Source organism: Oncorhynchus mykiss, chromosome 5, assembly GCF_013265735.2.
Source record: "Oncorhynchus mykiss isolate Arlee chromosome 5, USDA_OmykA_1.1, whole genome shotgun sequence".
Classification (NCBI taxonomy): Eukaryota; Metazoa; Chordata; class Actinopteri; order Salmoniformes; family Salmonidae; genus Oncorhynchus; species Oncorhynchus mykiss.
In genome coordinates, this window is record NC_048569.1 from 1,090,355 (window position 1) to 1,102,500 (window position 12,146).

The 12,146-nt window shown below is 46.8% G+C and overlaps 1 protein-coding gene across 1 annotated transcript in view; it reads right to left on the reverse strand.

The window, feature by feature from the left end:
• Nucleotides 1-552: 552 nt before the first annotated feature.
• Nucleotides 553-12,146, reverse strand: part of LOC118964538 (proline-rich protein 2-like) — a 36,712-nt gene continuing 25,118 nt past the window's right edge. Inside the window, exons 3-4 of the mRNA XM_036976529.1 lie at nucleotides 10,973-11,175; nucleotides 553-1,121 (exon numbers count right to left, since the gene is read on the reverse strand). Coding sequence (XP_036832424.1) covers nucleotides 553-1,121; nucleotides 10,973-11,175 — 772 coding nt within the window. The remainder of the gene's footprint in view (nucleotides 1,122-10,972; nucleotides 11,176-12,146) is intronic.

Consider the following 12,146-nt stretch of genomic DNA (forward strand, 5'->3'; position numbering starts at 1 on the left):
GATGCTCTCTATGGTGCAGCTGTAAAATCTTTTGAGGATCTGAGGACCCATGCCAAATCTTTTCAGTCTCCTGAGTGGAAATAGGTTTTGTCGTGCCCTCTTCACGACTGTCTTGGTGGGCTTGGACCATGTTAGTTTGTTGGTGATGTGGACTGCCAGCGTCGGTCTGTGGTGGTATGTAGACAGCTACGAAATATACAGATGGAAACTCTTTAGGTAGATGGTGTGGTCTACAGCTTATCATGAGATACTCTACCTCAGACAAGCAAAACCTTGAGACTTCCTTAGATATCGTGCACCGGCTGTTGTTTACATACATGCATAGGCCCCCGCCCCTTGTCTTACCAGAAGCTGCTGTTCTGTCCTGCCGATAGAGTGTATAACCTACCAGCTGTATGTTCTTAATGTCGTCGTTCAGCCACGACTCGGTGAAACATAAGATATTACCGTTTTTAATGTCCCCTTGGTAGGATACATCATTATTTAATGACAGGGTTATGTCTGAATACCTAACTAGTCTAAAATCTAGTTATTCATGTTGGGAGCCCTGTGTTAGGAGCCCTGTGTTGGGAGCCCTGTGTTAGGAGCCCTGTGTTGGGAGCCCTGTGTTGGGAGCCCTGTGTTGGGAGCCCTGTGTTGGGAGCCCTGTGTTGGGAGCCCTGTGTTGGGAGCCCTGTGTTGGGAGCTCTGTGTTGGGAGCCCTGTGTTGGGAGCCCTGTGTTGGGAGCCCTGTGTTGGGAGCCCTGTGTTGGGAGCCCTGTGTTGGGAGCTCTGTGTTGGGAGCCCTGTGTTGGGAGCTCTGTGTTGGGAGCCCTGTGTTGGGAGCTCTGTGTTGGGAGCTCTGTGTTGGGAGCCCTGTGTTGGGAGCTCTGTGTTGGGAGCTCTGTGTTGGGAGCCCTGTGTTGGGAGCTCTGTGTTGGGAGCTCTGTGTTGGGAGCCCTGTGTTGGGAGCTCTGTGTTGGGAGCCCTGTGTTGGGAGCCCTGTGTTGGGAGCCCTGTGTTGGGAGCCCTGTGTTGGGAGCCCTGTGTTGGGAGCTCTGTGTTGGGAGCCCTGTGTTGGGAGCCCTGTGTTGGGAGCCCTGTGTTGGGAGCTCTGTGTTGGGAGCCCTGTGTTGGGAGCCCTGTGTTTGGAGCCCAAATTATAAAACAACTAAAGGGGTCCCTGACTCTCCAGGTTCATCACTTGAAGCTCAGATAGTGGACTTTCTCTCTCTAACCGTGGTGAAAACACTCTCCTACACATAACCACTGAGTATTCATTTAGGACAGACAACCTGCAATAGCTGCTATCAAAACCCTTTTCTCATTCTCCTTCTTAGACCATGGAGCACTTTGAAGTGAAGGCCAGAGAGAGAGAGAGAGAGAGAGAGAGAGAGTGGGCTTTGTATTTTTTCCTTGCAAATTATTTTTTTTCTTCACCAGCTTCAATTTAGATGCTCAGTGTGTTCCATTTCCAGGGAACTTGTCGACAGAGAGAGAAAAAGAAAAAGAAAATAAAGGAAAAGAGAGCGAGAGAGACAGAAAGAGCGAGAGAGAGAGAGAGGAGAGACAGAGAGAGAAAGAGAGAGCGGAGAGAGGGAGAAAGAGAGAGAGAGAGAGAGGAGAGAAGGGAGAGGGGGGAGAGAGAGAGAGAGTGAGAGAGAGAGAGAGAGAGGGAGAGAGAGAGAGAGAGAGAGAGAGAGAGAGAGAGAGAGAGAGAGAGAGAGAGAGAGAGAGAGGAAAGAGGAGAGAGAGAGAGAGAGAGAGAGAGAGAGAGAGAGAGATTACCCATATTTATACTTATTTATTTTATCTTGTGTCCTTTAACCATTTGTACACTGTATATATATAATATGACATTTGGATTGTCTTTATTGTTTTGAAATGTCTGTATGTGTAATGTTTACTGTTAATCTTTATTGTTTATTTCACTTTATATATTCACTTTATATATTATCTACCTCACTTGCTTTGGCAATGTTAACACATGTTTCCCATGCCAACAAAGCCTCTTGAATTGAATTGAATTGAATTGAATTGAGAGAGAGAGAGAGAGAGAGACAGAGAGAGAGAGAGAGAGAGAGAGAGAGAGAGAGAGAGAGAGAGAGAGAGAGAGAGAGAGAGAGAGAGAGAGAGAGAGAGAGAGAGAGAGAGAGAGGTGCCAGGTACAGTAGGACCCCAATATAAAGCCATGTGCCAATATAAAGTACCAACAGCCACAGTATGTACTATATGTATTTATTCTTAATTACCATAAGTAAATGTCATGTAAATCTGATGCAATGGAAAAATCCATTGTCTGACTTTTAAAGCCCCTCAACAGTTTTCTTAGACCATTTTGTGGCAACGTAATACAGATTTGTAATATCTTATAATGTCATACTTTATAGACTATATTTCTACATTGTATTACAGATGCAATATTTAGAGGAGACCACATTCGTCGGATATAATTATTAATGTTGTAGAAAAGCCGCGTCACAAATTAACAAACCTCTCTAAAAACAAGTTTGGATATCCAAATTCTTAAGTTGTTCCTGATATACAGTACTGTCTCATTGATCTTCTGTTGACAGTTAGAGAAATACCACAAAGAGACCACTCCACCAAGACACTTAGAGAAACACAGCAGAGACCACTCTACCAAGACACTTAGAGAAACACAGCAGAGACCACTCTACCAAGACACTTAGAGAAACACAGCAGAGACCACTCCACCAAGACACTTAGAGAAACACAGGGAAGAGACCACTCTACCAAGACACTTAGAGAAACACAGGGAAGAGGCCACTCTACCAAGACACTTAGAGAAACACAGAGAAGAGACTATTCTACCAAGACACTTAGAGAAACACAGGGAAGAGACCACTCCACCAAGACACTTAGAGAAACACAGGGAAGAGACCACTCTACCAAGACACATAGAGAAACACAGCAGAGACTACTCCACCAAGACACTTAGAGAAACACAGGGAAGAGACCACTCTACCAAGACACTTAGAGAAACACAGGGAAGAGACCACTCCACCAAGGTACGTAGAGAAAGACCACAAGGAGACGACTCCACCAAGACACTTAGAGAAACACAGCAGAGACCACTCTACCAAGACACTTAGAGAAACACAGCGGAGACCACTCCACCAAGACACTTAGAGAAACACAGGGAAGTGACCACTCCACCAAGACACTTAGAGAAACACAGCAGAGACCACTCCACCAAGACACTTAGAGAAACACAGCGGAGACCACTCCACCAAGACACTTAGAGAAACACAGGGAAGTGACCACTCCACCAAGACACTTAGAGAAACACAGCAGAGACCACTCTACCAAGACACTTAGAGAAACACAGGGAAGTGACCACTCCACCAAGACACTTAGAGAAACACAGGGAAGAGACCACTCTACCAAGACACTTAGAGAAACACAGGGAAGTGACCACTCTACCAAGACACTTAGAGAAACACAGCGTAGAGACCACTCTACCAAGACACTTAGAGAAACACAGCAGAGACCACTCTACCAAGACACTTAGAGAAACACAGCAGAGACCACTCCACCAAGACACTTAGAGAAACACAGGGAAGAGACCACTCTACCAAGACACTTAGAGAAACACAGGGAAGAGACCACTCTACCAAGACACTTAGAGAAACACAGAGAAGAGACTATTCTACCAAGACACTTAGAGAAACACAGCAGAGACCACTCCACCAAGACACTTAGAGAAACACAGGGAAGAGACCACTCCACCAAGACACATAGAGAAACACAGGGAAGAGACCACTCTACCAAGACACTTAGAGAAACACAGCAGAGACCACTCCACCAAGGCACTTAGAGAAAGACCACAAGGAGACGACTCCACCAAGACACTTAGAGAAACACAGGGAAGTGACCACTCTACCAAGGCACGTAGAGAAACACAGGGAAGTGACCACTCTACCAAGACACTTAGAGAAATACAGCGGAGACCACTCTACCAAGGCACTTAGAGAAACACAGGGAAGTGACCACTCTACCAAGGCACGTAGAGAAACACAGGGAAGTGACCACTCTCCCAAGACACTTAGAGAAACACTGCGGAGACCACTCTACCAAGGCACTTAGAGAAACACAGGGAAGAGACCACTCCACCAAGACACTTAGAGAAACACAGGGAAGAGACCACTCTACCAAGACACTTAGAGAAACACAGGGAAGAGACCACTCTACCAAGACACTTAGAGAAACACAGGGAAGAGACCACTCTACCAAGACACTTAGAGAAACACAGGGAAGAGACCACTCTACCAAGACACTTAGAGAAACACAGGGAAGAGACCACTCTACCAAAACACTTAGAGAAACACAGGGAAGAGACCACTCTACCAAGACACTTAGAGAAAAACAGCAGAGACCACTCCACCAAGACACTTAGAGAAACACAGCAGAAACCACTCTACCAAGACACTTAGAGAAACACAGCAGAGGCCACTCTACCAAGACACTTAGAGAAACACAGGGAAGTGACCACTCCACCAAGACACTTAGAGAAACACAGGGAAGTGACCACTCCACCAAGGCACTTAGAGAAACACAGGGAAGTGACCGCTCTACCAAGACACTTAGAGAAACACAGGGAAGAGACCACTCTACCAAGACACTTAGAGAAACACAGGGAAGAGACCACTCTACCAAGGCACGTAGAGCAACACAGGGAAGTGACCACTCTACCAAGACACTTAGAGAAAGACAGCGGAGACCACTCTACCAAGGCACTTAGAGAAACACAGGGAAGAGACCACTCCACCAAGACACTTAGAGAAACACAGGGAAGAGACCACTCCACCAAGACACTTAGAGAAACACAGGGAAGTGACCACTCTACCAAGACACTTAGAGAAACACAGGGAAGTGACCACTCTACCAAGGCACGTAGAGAAACACAGGGAAGTGACCACTCTACCAAGACACTTAGAGAAACACAGCGGAGACCACTCTACCAAGGCACTTAGAGAAACACAGGGAAGAGACCACTCCACCAAGACACTTAGAGAAACACAGGGAAGAGACCACTCTACCAAGACACTTAGAGAAACACAGGGAAGAGACCACTCTACCAAGACACTTAGAGAAACACAGGGAAGAGACCAGTCTACCAAGACACTTAGAGAAACACAGGGAAGAGACCACTCTACCAAGACACTTAGAGAAAAACAGCAGAGACCACTCTACCAAGACACTTAGAGAAACAAAGCAGAGACCACTCTACCAAGACACTTAGAGAAACACAGCAGAGACCACTCTACCAAGACACTTAGAGAAACACAGGGAAGTGACCACTCCACCAAGACACTTAGAGAAACACAGGGAAGTGACCACTCCACCAAGGCACTTAGAGAAACACAGGGAAGTGACCACTCTACCAAGACACTTAGAGAAACACAGGGAAGAGACCACTCTACCAAGACACTTAGAGAAACACAGGGAAGAGACCACTCTACCAAGGCACGTAGAGAAACACAGGGAAGTGACCACTCTACCAAGACACTTAGAGAAACACAGCGGAGACCACTCTACCAAGGCACTTAGAGAAACACAGGGAAGTGACCACTCCACCAAGACACTTAGAGAAACACAGGGAAGAGACCACTCTACCAAGACACTTAGAGAAACACAGGGAAGAGACCACTCTACCAAGGCACGTAGAGAAACACAGGGAAGTGACCACTCTACCAAGACACTTAAAGAAACACAGCGGAGACCACTCCACCAAGACACTTAGAGAAGCACGGGGAAGAGACCACTCCACCAAGACACTTAGAGAAACACAGGGAAGTGACCACTCCACCAAGACACTTAGAGAAACACAGGGAAGTGACCACTCCACCAAGGCACTTAGAGAAACACAGGGAAGTGACCACTCTACCAAGACACTTAGAGAAACACAGGGAAGAGACCACTCTACCAAGACACTTAGAGAAACACAGGGAAGAGACCACTCTACCAAGACACTTAGAGAAACACAGGGAAGAGACCACTCTACCAAGACACTTAGAGAAACACAGGGAAGAGACCACTCTACCAAGGCACGTAGAGAAACACAGGGAAGTGACCACTCTACCAAGACACTTAAAGAAACACAGCGGAGACCACTCTACCAAGGCACTTAGAGAAACACATGGAAGAGACCACTCCACCAAGACACTTAGAGAAACACGGGGAAGAGACCACTCCACCAAGACACTTAGAGAAACACAGGGAAGTGACCACTCTACCAAGACACTTAGAGAAACACAGGGAAGTGACAACTCCAGCAACTAGTTAACTATTACTAATAATATTAGTAGAGCATGAATCAGAAACTATTTTAACTAACTATCTAGCTAACTGAGCATTTCGCTGTCCTGACATTCTTTTTGATTTTAATCAAAACATTTCTTCACCGGGTGATGACCCATTCAAGGACGTTGCTGTGAGCTTCCATCTGTCCATGTTATCCTGAATTCAGAGATGTCAGTCTGTCACTGTAGTTAGGGCAACATTAACAATATATTATGGTCTTTTACACAATACATTTTTGCTTAGGCAGGTCTTTTTTTAATATATTTTTTTAAATAGTGGCATGCCCCATATTTGACGGTCAAAATGTCCTCCCTCCTGTAGGCTCATATGAGATGTAAGACCTGGGACTTTTGTCTTTTCCCAACAAAACGGACCCTCTGAAGCACTACAGGCTGAGGCATAAACATATTGATGACTTTGAAGTGTACAATCTCCTTTAGAACATCCCGCACAAAAAGAGAATAAGCCCAAAATAACTTCATTGTATTGGGTGTTGGAGAATGTGCTCTCACAATGTAGGTCTACACTGACGTCGATTCACTCAGTCTGTTCTCTGCAAGACTGTTGATGTGAAGAAATATGGATATGGGAAGGTTTTTAGAGAGACACTTTTTAAAGGACCTTACACAATTGGAGGAAGAATACCTTTTTATTCCTGTGCTGGGAAAGAGCCTTTACATTACTATATTTGTGTCAAGGTTACCAAAGATAGTACCAACGATAATTAGAGTTGCAGCAGATCATTTAAAGGTGCCCACTTCATTGGTGGATTTGTGGATAGTTTTAGTGCATCACATACATATAAGTGCTCCCGAATCGTGCAACGGTCTAAGGCACTGCATCTCAGTGCTGGGGGTGTTCACTACAGACCCTGGTTTGATTCCAAGCTGTATCACAACTGGCCGTGATTGGGAGTCCCATAGGGCAGCGCCGTCCTGGTTAGGGTTTGGCCGGGGGTAGGCCGTCATTGTAAATAAGAATTTGTTCTTAACTGACTTGCCTAGTTAAATAAAGGTAACAAATAATAGATAATATCTGCAGGTTCTGTTTGCTTCCTGAGCTCCGGATAAAGGAAGTAAGACCTGAAGCGTTCCAGAACAGCATCATTCTGGACATGTTCAATCAATTAAAGTGGAAAATCCCACTTTAACACATTGTCATGGTGTGAAAAAGCAGTTCGTGTTGACTAAAAATCTGAAATATGTTGAATGTGCTGTCTGGCTATTTACCAGATGTGCTTCATTACTGGAGTTGGTATTGTGCATCGTTTGTTTTTTAAATCAATAATAAATATTTTACTCTGTTGGAATTTAACAATCTAATCAATCAGTTCCCATATTAGTGGAATGATAAAACGGAGCCTGGAAGGAAACACTCATGAAAACTGGTGCTTCTTCCGTCTGCTTCCATTCATAACCGGAACAAAAAATATATGTCTGTAGGTGAACCATCATGGCAGATAATATTGCACCACAAAGATATTGTTGAGCTTATGGTTGCCCCACTTCACACAGAGGAGCCTATTTGGTACCTTGCCACAAAGATATCTGAGCACAGGCATAGATTCTTGGAGGTTTTCCCTCAGGAAAGGGAAGCATCATTTTATACCGAAGCATCATTTATTTAAAACACTACCCACAACTGATAAATGCATTTATACCCCTTATAGCTCTGTGCGCTTCGAAGCTAAACACAGCTTTGTTTTTCAAAGCTAATTGTTCGAATGACCAACGTCTTTCGAAACATTTCACTGTGTCTATGGCACCGATGTTGTCAAACCTGCCCTCTCTGTCACAAAGCACAGTGGTTTTTACACGTCTTCAAGGATGACATAAAGGAAGTAGTGTGACGGACATTTCCTGTTCAGTTGGCGAACACAATTTCCTGCAATGGTACCAACTACTCTGTCGGAAGGAGCTTGGCCCACGGGTCAACTGGAGGACAACCGGACTTTGTAGAAATACTTCTAAGGATCATTGTTCATGGCAAACTTGCTTCTATTGTCAAGTGTCAGAACGCGTGGTACAATGAGCCTCTCGTGGGTTTTCAACTGGAATCCATAGGGAAGGTTAAAGTCCTTGAGCAAAAGGTATTGTCAGACATCTACCTAAAGCAGCATATGCTGTTGGGCAAAAGCGCATGGAAGCATCACACATGCCTACCATCAAATCAAATCAAATTTTATTGGTTACATTCACATGGCTAGCAGATGTTATTGCGATTGTAGTGAAATGCTCGTGCTTGGAGGCAGGTAGCCTAGTGGTTAGAGTGGAGGGGAGGCAGGTAGCCTAGTGGTTAGAGTGGAGGGGAGGCAGGTAGCCTAGTGGTTAGAGTGGAGGGGAGGCAGGTAGCCTAGTGGTTAGAGTGGAGAGGAGGCAGGTAGTCTAGTGGTTAGAGTGGAGAGGAGGCAGGTAGTCTAGTGGTTAGAGTGGAGGGGAGGCAGGTAGCCTAGTGGTTAGAGTGGAGAGGAGGCAGGTAGCCTAGTGGTTAGAGTGGAGGGGAGGCAGGTAGCCTAGTGGTTAGAGTGGAGAGGAGGCAGGTAGCCTAGTGGTTAGAGTGGAGGGGAGGCAGGTAGCCTAGTGGTTAGAGTGGAGGGGCGGCAGGTAGCCTAGTGGTTAGAGTGTAGAGGTGGTAGGTAGCCTAGTGGTTAGAGTGGAGGGGCGGCAGGTAGCATAGTGGTTAGAGTGGAGGGGAGGCAGGTAGCCTAGTGGTTAGAGTGGAGTGGAGGCAGGTAGCCTAGTGGTTAGAGTGGAGGGGAGGCAGGTAGCCTAGTGGTTAGAGTGGAGTGGAGGCAGGTAGCCTAGTGGTTAGAGTGGAGGGGAGGCAGGTAGCCTAGTGGTTAGAGTGTAGAGGAGGCAGGTAGCCTAGTGGTTAGAGTGGAGGGGCGGCAGGTAGCCTAGTGGTTAGAGTGTAGAGGTGGTAGGTAGCCTAGTGGTTAGAGTGGAGTGGAGGCAGGTAGCCTAGTGGTTAGAGTGTAGAGGAAGCAGGTAGCCTAGTGGTTAGAGTGGAGGGGCGGCAGGTAGCCTAGTGGTTAGAGTGTAGAGGTGGTAGGTAGCCTAGTGGTTAGAGTGGAGGGGCGGCAGGTAGCATAGTGGTTAGAGTGGAGGGGAGGCAGGTAGCCTAGTGGTTAGAGTGGAGTGGAGGCAGGTAGCCTAGTGGTTAGAGTGGAGGGGAGGCAGGTAGCCTAGTGGTTAGAGTGGAGTGGAGGCAGGTAGCCTAGTGGTTAGAGTGGAGGGGAGGCAGGTAGCCTAGTGGTTAGAGTGGAGTGGAGGCAGGTAGCCTAGTGGTTAGAGTGGAGTGGAGGCAGGTAGCCTAGTGGTTAGAGTGGAGGGGAGGCAGGTAGCCTAGTGGTTAGAGTGGAGTGGAGGCAGGTAGCCTAGTGGTTAGAGTGGAGGGGAGGCAGGTAGCCTAGTGGTTAGAGTGGAGTGGAGGCAGGTAGCCTAGTGGTTAGAGTGGAGTGGAGGCAGGTAGCCTAGTGGTTAGAGTGGAGGGGAGGCAGGTAGCATAGTGGTTAGAGTGGAGTGGAGGCAGGTAGCCTAGTGGTTAGAGTGGAGGGGAGGCAGGTAGCATAGTGGTTAGAGTGGAGTGGAGGCAGGTAGCCTAGTGGTTAGAGTGGAGTGGAGGCAGGTAGCCTAGTGGTTAGAGTGGAGGGGAGGCAGGTAGCATAGTGGTTAGAGTGGAGTGGAGGCAGGTAGCCTAGTGGTTAGAGTGGAGGGGAGGCAGGTAGCATAGTGGTTAGAGTGGAGTGGAGGCAGGTAGCCTAGTGGTTAGAGTGGAGGGGCGGCAGGTAGCATAGTGGTTAGAGTGGAGTGGAGGCAGGTAGCCTAGTGGTTAGAGTGGAGGGGAGGCAGGTAGCATAGTGGTTAGAGTGGAGTGGAGGCAGGTAGCCTAGTGGTTAGAGTGGAGGGGCGGCAGGTGGCATAGTGGTTAGAGTGGAGGGGAGGCAGGTAGCCTAGTGGTTAGAGTGGATGGGAGGCAGGTAGCCTAGTGGTTAGAGTGGAGGGGTGACAGGTTGCCTAGTGGTTAGAGTGGAGGGGCGACAGGTTGCCTAGTGGTTAGAGCATTGGGCCAGTAACCGAAAGGTTGCTGGAGCGCATCTCCGAGTTGACAAGGTAAAAATCTGTCGTTCTGTCCCTGAACAAGGCAGTTAACCCACTGTTTCCCGGTAGGCTGTCACTATAAATAATAATTTGTTCTTAACTGACTTGCCTAGTTAAATAAAGTTTAAATTAAGGCACTTATACAATATTAAAAACATTCATAACAGATTTCACAACATATTAAGTGTGTGCCCTCAGGACTCTACTCTACTCCCACATATCTATAAGATGAAATCCATGTGTACATGTATGTATAGATGTTATCGTGTTTTTGTATACATGTGTCTACATTTGTGTTGCTTCACATTCCCGCTGTTCCATAATGTGATGTGAGGCACTATAACTATCCACAAAAGTTTCCTAAAGGTTGGTAACAGGTTGATTGGTCGGCTATTTGAGGCAGTAAAGGGGGCTTTACTCTTCTTAGGTAGGGGGAATAACTTCTGCTTCCCTCCAGACCTTTAGGGCATCCACTTTGTAGTAGGCTTCAATTGAAGATATGGCAAATATGAGTGGTAATATCGTCCGCTTTTATCCTCAGTAACTTTCCATCCAAGTTGTCAGACCCTGTGGCTTGTAATTGTTGGGCAGATTCTGGGTGGGGGTGGGGCTGGACTGGGTCTGGGTCTGTGGGATGGGGGTGGGGCTATGTCTGGTGGGGCTGGGTCTGGGGCTGTGGGATGGGGGTGGGGCTATGTCTGGTGGGGCTGGACTGTGTCTGGGGCTGTAGGATGGGGTTGGGGCTATGTCTGCTGGGGCTGGACTGGGGCTGTGGGATGGGGTTGGGGCTGTGGGTTGGGGTTGGGGCTATGTCTGGTGGGGCTGGACTGGGGCTGTGGGATGGGGTTGGGGCTGTGGGTTGGGGTTGGGGCTATGTCTGGTGGGTCTGGGTCTGGGTCTGGGGCTGTGGGATGGGGTTGAATCTTGTGGGACATTACACTGAAACACAAGCCCCTAGAACTAGGGCAAAGACATCAGCAGAAAACATTCACAAACTCATACTGTATGGCCCAGCGTCTGAGATCATGTTGGTATGACCCATTCCTTTTTCTGTCTGTAACCTAGTGTTAGAGGTTGTTTCATAATCCCTCACCACATGTGTGATAGTTGAGAGGGTGGCGAGATCCAAGGTTGAAAGACATTTTTTTTTAAGCCCAATACATTCATAATGCTAGTTGAAATTCAGTGGAATGCAAAATACTACATTTCTGGTGCCAAATATACTGTGATATATTGTATGGGCCAGCGTATGGCCCAATATACTGTGATATATTGTATGGCCCAATATACTGTGATATATTGTATGGCCCAGCGTATGGCCCAATATACTGTGATATATTGTATGGCCCAGCGTATGGCCCAATATACTGTGACATATTGTATGGCCCAGCGTATGGCCCAATATACTGTGATATATTGTATAGCCCAGCGTGGCCAAATATACTGTGATATATTGTATGGCCCAGCGTATGGCCCAATATACTGTGATATATTGTATGGCCCAATATACTGTGAAATATTGTATGGCCCAGTGTATGGCCCAATATACTGTGATATATTGTATAGCCCAGCGTATGACCCAATATATATACTGTGTTATATTGTATGGCCCAGCGTATGGCCCAATATACTGTGATATATTGTATGGCCCAATTTACTGTGAAATATTGTATGGCCCATCGAATGGCCCAATATACTGTGATATATTGTATAGCCCAGCGTATGGCCCAATATACTGTG